Source organism: Solanum tuberosum, unplaced genomic scaffold, assembly GCF_000226075.1.
Source record: "Solanum tuberosum cultivar DM 1-3 516 R44 unplaced genomic scaffold, SolTub_3.0 scf00528, whole genome shotgun sequence".
NCBI classification, from domain to species: Eukaryota; Viridiplantae; Streptophyta; class Magnoliopsida; order Solanales; family Solanaceae; genus Solanum; species Solanum tuberosum.
Window position 1 is genome coordinate 234,304 of NW_006239446.1, and position 8,714 is coordinate 243,017.

The following is an 8,714-nucleotide window of genomic DNA, read 5'->3' on the forward strand; positions in this document are numbered from 1 at the left end:
GGGTTGATTTCAATCAGATTGGAGGGGATAATAGTGAGTGATTAGAGAGAAAGATTGACGAAAGGGAGGTGCGTGAGGCAGTGGAGTGTTGTGTGGGTGACAAGGCTCGAGGTCTAGATGGTTTCACTTTGGTTTTCTTTCAGCATTGTTGTACAGTTAGACATGATGTATTAAGTACTATTGATGAGTTTTAGGAGGGGTAATTTCGAAAGGAGCTTAAATGCTTCTTTGATTGTCATTTTTACTAAGAAGGAAGGGACTTCTAGGATTGGGGACTACAAACCTATTAGTTTAGTGGGAAGCATCTACAAGATCATTTCTAAGGTGCTTTCTAATAGACTTAAGAGTTGGACGAGACTATTTCGTTTTTGCAAAATGCTTTTGTTGATGGAAGACAGATTTTGGATGTAGCTTTGGTGGATAATGAAGTGGTAGATTCGAGGGAGAAACAAGGTGAGCCGTGTGTTTTGTGCAAGTTAAATTTTGCTGAGTTAAATGAAGATCTAACTGTGCTGGTGGATTTTGACCTGTTGAAGTGCACTTGCTAATATGTGGCAAGGTGCTTAACTTAAATCTTATCCCAGTGAGATTTTTGTAATTGGAAATTCTCTTGAGTTAGCCATTTCATTAATCCTCCACTAATGCTTGGCGGATGTCTATTTTTGTCTAATGCTGAAGTTGTAGTATCCAGGAAATACTTGTCTCATGTAAATGTGAGCTTCATTAAATGTACTTAAATAAGATTTGTACCTTCTAAGCTTGACATGAATCGTATTTGTTCTAATGCTGAATTGAGGATAAGATACACGGGACAAGACATGCCTTGCCACACCCTCAACCCCTAACCCTGTGCTTTTCTTGTAAAATTTATTTATTTGAATATATGTATGAAAGTTCAATCCTGTGCCTGTTTTGCTATCCTCAACGAGTATCTTCAGTCCAGGGGTGTGGTGTTTAGAATTCATGGTGTACACTTCTCTTTTTTTTTTTTTTGGCTGCTGAAACTTGTCTTTATATGACAGAAAAGAAGATTGATGAGACTCCGAAGAAAAGTGTGTGCGCGTGTACCATAATGTGAGATTGTAAGTGATTCAACTTTAATCCTGTGGTATTCTTGGGGGGTAAACTGCTGCTGTGAAGTTCAGGGAAAACAGTATGATAGTTCATTGTTACTTGTTTGTTCGTTGAACGGCATTTCAATGTAACAGCGTGTCTATTTGTTTGAATGAATTTGGTAGGTGTACATTTTGTAATTGCATATTTCTTATACAGAAATACAGAAAGCGTGCTGGATTGCATGCTATAGGATTTTACCGACCTCTTGTTATTCTATTTTGCGTCATTATTATTCAACTTAGATCGTGATGATCCGTATACTCTAATCTTGATGTCTAAAAAATCAAGAAGTATGCTGGATTCTAAATTGTTAGAAACTGGCAGGTCATTTTGCACTTTTACCCCTATTTTGTGCTGTTCTTTAGTTCCTTGCCCTTAAAGAACTTATGCTCCGTTAGGCATATGTTTGATTTCTACGGGCAAAGATTTAAAATCAGCTCATTTGAAGGGCAAACCGTGCAATTAAATGGGAACTAGCGTGTTTCTGCTACCAGCAGTATTCGTTACTTTTATATGGGAAGCTGACCCCCTCCCTTCATTCTTGTTGCCGTTTAAGGAATGATATTTAGACATGCTAGACAAATTGAATACTCAAAAGAAGTTTGTGCTGTTTCTTGTCAGCAAAGCAGAAGCGTTAAATGTAAGAGCAGTCGATGGTTAATTTTTGTTGTGGGTAGTCATCCATTCTAATATTTGGCAGTAAAGGGTAGTTGATATTGTCTATCCAACCAAGATCGAAGTCGAAGTAAGATGTGAACGATGCCAAGCCACTTAAATGAGACTATTCAGTAAATGAGGATAGAGAGATATGAACTGCTTCAAACCAGCACAAAAGCAACAAAATAAGAACAAAACGAATAGGAAGTGCAAACATGACCTTTTGGACCAGAAGATCACAAGGATACAAGTAGGGTTCCAGCAATAAACAGCTGATTACAGTGACTAGGTATTGTTGGTGACGGGTACCTTAACTGGACAGTTTGTCAAGCCTCAATTATTTTTACACACCGTGGGTATGTTCCAAAATGAACACTTTAGGGGAAAGTAGATACATCACTGGCGAGAAATATCCCGAATGAACTTGTCAATATTTCCTTGGATGGCTCCACCCTCAATTGCTTCTTGGCAGGTTTTCCTTATTTCCACTGCTCTTCTCCTCATTTCTTTTCCTTGGTGGTTGTCAAGGTCCATAAAACTCTGCAATAGCAGAGCAATTTCATCTCTCTTAACCAGGTTCTCGCTTTCCTTATTGATCCTCCACTATTTGTTTACTGTTGGTAAATTGATCAGTCACAATGGGGAATGTAAGAGAAGGAACGCCAGCAAATGCACCCTCCTTGGTTGAATTCCATCCACACTATGACCAAAATCCACCTACACTAGGATGGCACAAAACTTTCAATTGATCGCACCAAGGCACCACGATTCCCCTGTCTGTAAGTAAGGATGCATTCTCACGTCCCACCCAAAATGCTGCTGTGCACGCCCGCTATGATTTCATCTAGCTGTTCTTTTGATACTGACATGAAACTTCCTTGGGATATGTATAGAGCAGAGTCCTTAGGTTGATCATCAAGCCATGACAAGTAGTTTGGACTAGGCTGGTTAGTTTTGAATTCGGTATCTGAAAAAGGGATTGTTGGACCAACTGTGAAAATGGGGACTGGAACTTCAGCTTGTAAAGCCTCAATTACTTGAGATTCCAATGCTCCAATGGTGGTGAACAAGGCATACTGTGCTTTATTGGCCAATTGTGACACAACTTGGAGAAGGAAGGGCAACATCTCCCGTTGTTTTGCTGCTGTAGAATATAGATGGGAGATCCGTTACGCGAATTGGTGTAATCCCAGGAATGTAATTTACGACCCCTTCTCCTTGCTCTGTTCATCATGAAATTAAATATAACTAGTATTTTTCAAAAGAGATTTTCAAAACATTGTTTGATTTGATTATACGTTAGAATGATAAAATAACAATATTTTGTGTAGCTTGATAATTTTATTATAAAAAGATAAACTAATGTTTAATTCTTAAGAAAATAATTTACATATCTCTCGATTTATGTGACATTTCATTTTTCGAGAGTGACTAGGAATTTGCACATGAAATTTTTAATTTTTTAAAAATAAAATTTATATATTTATAAACTACGTAAAAAGTGTTATAAGTCACAATAATTGACAATTCAAAATAATTAAAAGATGTATGAAAAATTTACCATTAAAGATAAATTTGTTTGAATTTTGAAATTCGAAATGTGTTACTACATAAATTGAGATAGAAGGAGTAAATAACTATTTATATTAATATATAATTTTTATTTGTATTTTGAATAGTTTAATTATTTTTATCAAATATGAATACTCAAACTTATAAAAAAAATAATCAAAAAGAAGTATTTAGATCGGGTCATTATATCTTAATATTCGAATGCATATTGAGATTAAGATGTTTCTTACTCATATCAATTCGGCAAGTAACAATACCTATCAAATTGGCTTCAAAATGTCCATTAGCAAGTAGTAGTTGATGATGATAAACGATGGAGAAAATCGTGAGAGACATGGGCCAAAATGAAGCCACCGGAATATTCCTCCGTTCCCCAATAACTGACGGCCCACGGTAAGAACGAATCAAGCTAAAGCCACCGGAATATTCCTCCGTTCCCCAATACTGACGGCCCACGGTAAGAACGAATCAGCTAAAATCACATTGGGTCAAGTATACTATCAACAGGAGCTTCCATTTTAGTAAATACAGCTTTCACAAAGCCTTCAAAATCTTTGCTTCTCTCCTTTTCTGATGGAATTACATTTGATATAGTTAGAAATTGGATATTATCTGGTTTTGGATCTGATTTCAAAAAGCTGAACCACTCTTCTATAACAATAAAAGAGATTTGTAGTAGATGATTTGGTGTGGATGTTGCAGCTATGAGCTTGCACTGATTCATCAATGGATTGATGTGGCCTCTACCTGGATACGGAATCGCCAATATCTGGCAACTCAATAGGGCTTCATCGACGTCAGTAAGTTCCATTCACAGATCCTTTTGCTTTTATGAATAGGAAAACGAAAATTAGGGATTTAGGACTGGTAATGTTCACCAAATTACTGATTGATGAAGCTTGGGTAGTGCGAAATTTAGCCAAACAATAACAAAGACAATAATAAGTTGATAATAATGAATGTAAACCAATTAAAGAAGACATAAATTTAACGTGATTCGATCGGTGTGACCTAATTCACACGTGGATTCACTATATCAACAAGACAAGAGTACAAAAGAGAGTATAAAATTAGAGTAAATACTCTAATTAATCCCCATTACCCAAAAAGAATAACCTCACAAAATCACTTCAAAAAAAAAGGTTCACACATTTTTTTCCCCAACATTAACTCTTTTACAAAATTACTCTTAATGAAAAGACAAAGAAATAAAGCAATGAAATATTTTCATATGCTTAAATTCCCTATTTATAGAGAAAAAATAGGCTTATTGATGTGCTTCCAAATCTTTGACAAATATATTTGCTTCCAAATCTTTCCCAAAAGAAAGATAAAATATTCAACATCTCAATGTGCTTCCAAATCTTTGATAAATATATTTGCTTCCAAATCTTTCACAAAAGAAAGATGAAATATTCAACATCTCAACGTGCTTTCAACTCTTTGACAAATATATTTGCTTCCAAATCTTTCACAAAAGATTTATGGCTTCCAAATCTTTCACGAAATAAAGATAAAATAGTTTTCTTCAATCAAACTTAAAAAGCCACATTACATATACAATAGGCTTTCTCCAATATTGCATGTTTTTTTTTAAATATTTGCAAGTGGTCCTCGTTGCCAGTTTGCAATATAATAATGATTCCATATTAACTCTTAGCAACACATTCTTTTTACGGCACAGTATTTAGTGGCGACCTCCATTTCATCGGCATCGCTTCAATATAATAATGTGTGACAATAGGCGGAGCCAATGTTAGGAGTTTAGAGGTTCTAAATCAATTTTGTTTGGGGGTTCACATGTTTATATATAATATTTATTCAATTTTCTAATACAAATATAGGATCTACAAAAAAGCTAGTGGGTTCATAAGAACCCATGAACCTCCACCTAGCTCCGCCTCTGTGTGACATCATTGTTAATCGACTCATTTCCTTCATTTATGAATCTAAGATGCTTGAATCTCTTTTTCTTGGTAAGGACCATAGGTAGACCTGATACTGTATTCAAAACTTTAGTTGGTAATTTCAATTTTAAAAAATATTGTACCATTATAATATCAAACTAATTCGGTATTTTACGGTACAGTAAATTAATAATCATAGTTTGTTCGACTACAACTTACATATATTCATATAATAGGTGATAAGATGGCTGTAATATATAAGTACACTCAGTAAATGAAAGCAGCACAAGAAACAAAACAATCCCAAAATAAGAGCAAAACGAATAGGAACTGTTTCCTAGTGCAAACATAACCTTTTGGACGAGAAGATCACAAGGGTACAAGCAGCTTATTACAGTGACTAGAACCGTATTGCTGGTCATGGGTACCTTATCTGGACAGTTTGTCAAGCCTAAAGTATAGTAAATTGCTGCCTTGTGTCTCGAAAAATATCCCGAATGAACTTGTCAATATTTCCCTGGATGGTTCCACCATCAATTGCTTCTAGGCAGGTGTTCCTTATTTCCATTGCTCTTCTTCTCATTTCTTTTCCTTCGTAGCTGTCAAGGTCCATAAAACTCTGCAAAATCAGAGCAATTTCATCTCTTTTAACCACGTTCTCGCTTTCCTTATTGATCCTCCACCCAATTTTCCAGTCCTCCACTATTTGTTTACTGTTGGTAAACTGATCAGCCCCAATGGGGAACGTAAGAAATGGAACGCCAGCAAATGCACCCTCCTTGGTTGAATTCCATCCACAATGCGACCAAAATCCACCTACACTAGGATGGCACAAAACTTTCAATTGGTCACACCAAGGCACCACGATTCCCCTCTTCCCAATTCCATTTGTAAGTAAGGATACATTCTCACGTGCCACCCAAAACGTTCGGACACTACTGCTGTGCACACCTGCTATAATTTCATCTAGCTGTTCTTTTGATACTGACATGAAACTTCCTTGGGATATGTATAGAACTGAGTCTTTAGGTTGATCATCAAGCCATGACAAGTAGTTTGGACTAAGCTGGTTAGTTTTGAATTCAGTATCAAAAAAAGGAATTGTTGGACCAACTGTGAAAATGGGGACTGGTAATTCAGCTTGTAAAACCTCAATTACTTGAGATTCCAATGCTTCAATGGTGGTGAACAAGGCGTATTGTGCTTTACTGGCCATTTGTGATACATATTCGAGAAGAAAGGGCAACATCTCCCGTTTTCTGTTGAATGAAGATGGGAAATCCTTTACGCAAATTGGTTTAATTCCAGGAATGTAATTTACCACTTCTTCTCCTTGCTCTGTTCATCATGAATTTTTGGATATAAGTAGTTGTATTTTTCAAAATATATATTGTTTGATTATACGTTTTAATATGATAAACTTCCAACTTTACAATCAGTAAGGTGGACAACAAGTTCGGATGAATGTATCAACTAACAACGAAAATATACGGATCTCATGAAATTTAAGGGAGACAAATAGTATACTCCAGCTGCTCAAAGGCGTATAGGATGAGTGTACTATTACGAAAAGGTAGATTCAATATATAAATTTGATCGATTTGATCTTTAAGTTTTATCATTTAAACATTTAAAATTATAAGACCAAAATTAATTCTTATATACGTGACAGGTGTTAGTCTAGAGCCGTCTTAACCCCTAAGCCACTAAAGTCATCGCTTGGAGCCCCATATTTTTGGCTTTAATTTAGGACCACAAGATTCAAAAGTCTTCTTTATTTTCTTAAATTTCGTGCCAAGTCAAACTAGACCACTCTTTTTGAAATTGAGGGAGTAATATTTATTCTAATATTGATGATTTAAATTTATTTTTTGAATTAAAAGCATTAAGAGAAATAATACAAGTAGAAGATACTGATCTAGTGAAAATACTCAATCAAATAAAAAGACTTGATTATTTTTCAAATACACATATTGCTTATTGAATAATGTTAATAGTTCATGTAATTGTTGCCTTAATCGAAAGAAGCTTTTCGAAAATAGAATTAATTAAATCTTATTTAAGATCAACAATGTTTCAAGAGAGATTGAATAGATTAACTATATTATCTATTGAAAAGGAATTATTAAAACAAATTGATCATAAAACAATAATCAATGACTTCACATCTAAAAATGATAGAAAAGTAGATTTTAAATAAAAGTAATACGATGAAAAAAAAAATATTAGGGTCCTCTCTTAAGTTTTGCTTTAAGCCCCTAATCTTATTAAGCCGTCCCTGGGTGTTACTTAGTTTTAGAACGAAAAAGACAAGATAGATATAAGATTTATATTTCTATACTCATTTAGAGAGGTGCAAGTAACAATACCTGTGAAATTGACTTCAAAATGTCCATTAGCAAGTAGTAGTTGATGATGATAAAAGATGGAGAAATTCGTGACTGACATGGTCCAAAATGAAGCCACCGGAATATTCCTCCGCCCCCCAATACTGACGGCCCACGGCAAGAACGAATCAGCTAAAATCACATTGGGTTTCAGAAGCCCGTCAAGTATTCTATCAACTGGAGCTTCCATTTTAGTAAACACAACTTTCATAAAACCTAAGAAATCTTTGCTTCGATCCTTTTCTGATGGAATTACATTTGGGATTGTTCGAAATTGGATATTATCTGGTTTTGGATCTGATTCCAAAAAGCTGTACCACTCTTCAGTTACAATAAAAGAGATTTGAAGTAGATGATTTGGTGTGGATGTTGCAGCTATGAGCTTGCACAGATTCATCAATGGATTGATGTGGCCTCTACCTGGATACGGTATCGCCAATATCTGGCAACTCAATAGGACTGGATCGGCGTCGGCAATTTCCATTTATAGATCCTTTTGCTTTTATGAATTGGAAAAACGAAAGTTAGAGTTTTAGGACTGATAGCTTCACCAAATTGATAATCGATGGAGTATAATAATTTTCAAGCACTCACATTTTTTTTGGTTGTTTATGCCATAAGCTTTTAATAAGGAGTACTAATTTTGTGTAATAAAATAGGCTTTCTCTATATGCATGTGTTTCTAAATATTTGGAAGTGGTCCTCGTCGCCAGTTTGCAGTTTAATAATGAATCTAATATACTTATAAGCTTTCTTTCTTGGTTATGATTAGGAGTGACAAACGAGCGAGTCGAGTTGAATATGAGTCGATCAAAAAATGAGTTATCTAATGGATAATATGGGTAACAATATTTACCCATATTATAATAGGAATCTTGTTAAAAGCTTTAAAAACAAAAAATAAATTAAAGTTTATTTTATCACTTCACTCCACCCCTATCACCCCCCTACCCCACTATCCCAAAAAAATGTAAAAATAAAATAAAAAAAATTACCACCCCACCCCTACCACCTCCCCCCACACCCCATCCCAAAAAAAAAATTAACAAAATTTTAAATTTTTTCATTAAATTGT

At 35.0% G+C, this 8,714-nt stretch overlaps 2 protein-coding genes across 3 annotated transcripts in view; one reads left to right on the forward strand and one right to left on the reverse strand.

Moving 5' to 3' along the window:
• LOC102582613 (membrane-anchored ubiquitin-fold protein 3-like) overlaps positions 1–1,357 on the forward strand; it is an 8,260-nt gene extending 6,903 nt beyond the window's left edge. For both annotated transcript variants that reach the window (XM_006364954.2, XM_006364955.2), the window contains exon 4: positions 1,023–1,357. In XM_006364954.2, the coding sequence (XP_006365016.1) occupies positions 1,023–1,078 (56 nt within the window). In that variant the 3' untranslated portion in view covers positions 1,079–1,357. The remainder of the gene's footprint in view (positions 1–1,022) is intronic.
• A 3,150-nt stretch (positions 1,358–4,507) lies between these two features.
• LOC102584155 (UDP-glycosyltransferase 87A2-like) lies at positions 4,508–8,321 on the reverse strand. Its single transcript, XM_006364959.2, has 2 exons — positions 7,622–8,321; positions 4,508–6,590 (listed from the first exon to the last, which is right to left on the reverse strand). Exons 1-2 carry the CDS (start codon positions 8,121–8,123, stop codon positions 5,704–5,706), a joined length of 1,389 nt encoding a protein of 462 aa, XP_006365021.1. The 5' UTR covers positions 8,124–8,321; the 3' UTR covers positions 4,508–5,703.
• Between the last annotated feature and the right edge of the window lie 393 nt (positions 8,322–8,714).

Coding starts and splice junctions, on each gene's coding strand:
- LOC102584155 (XM_006364959.2), bottom strand. CDS start 8,123: ATGGAAATTGCCGACGCCGATCCAGTCCTATTGAGTTGCCAGATATTG. Junction 6,591..7,621: donor TTTTGAAGTCAATTTCACAG/GTATTGTTACTT, acceptor CATGATGAACAG/AGCAAGGAGAAGAAGTGGTA.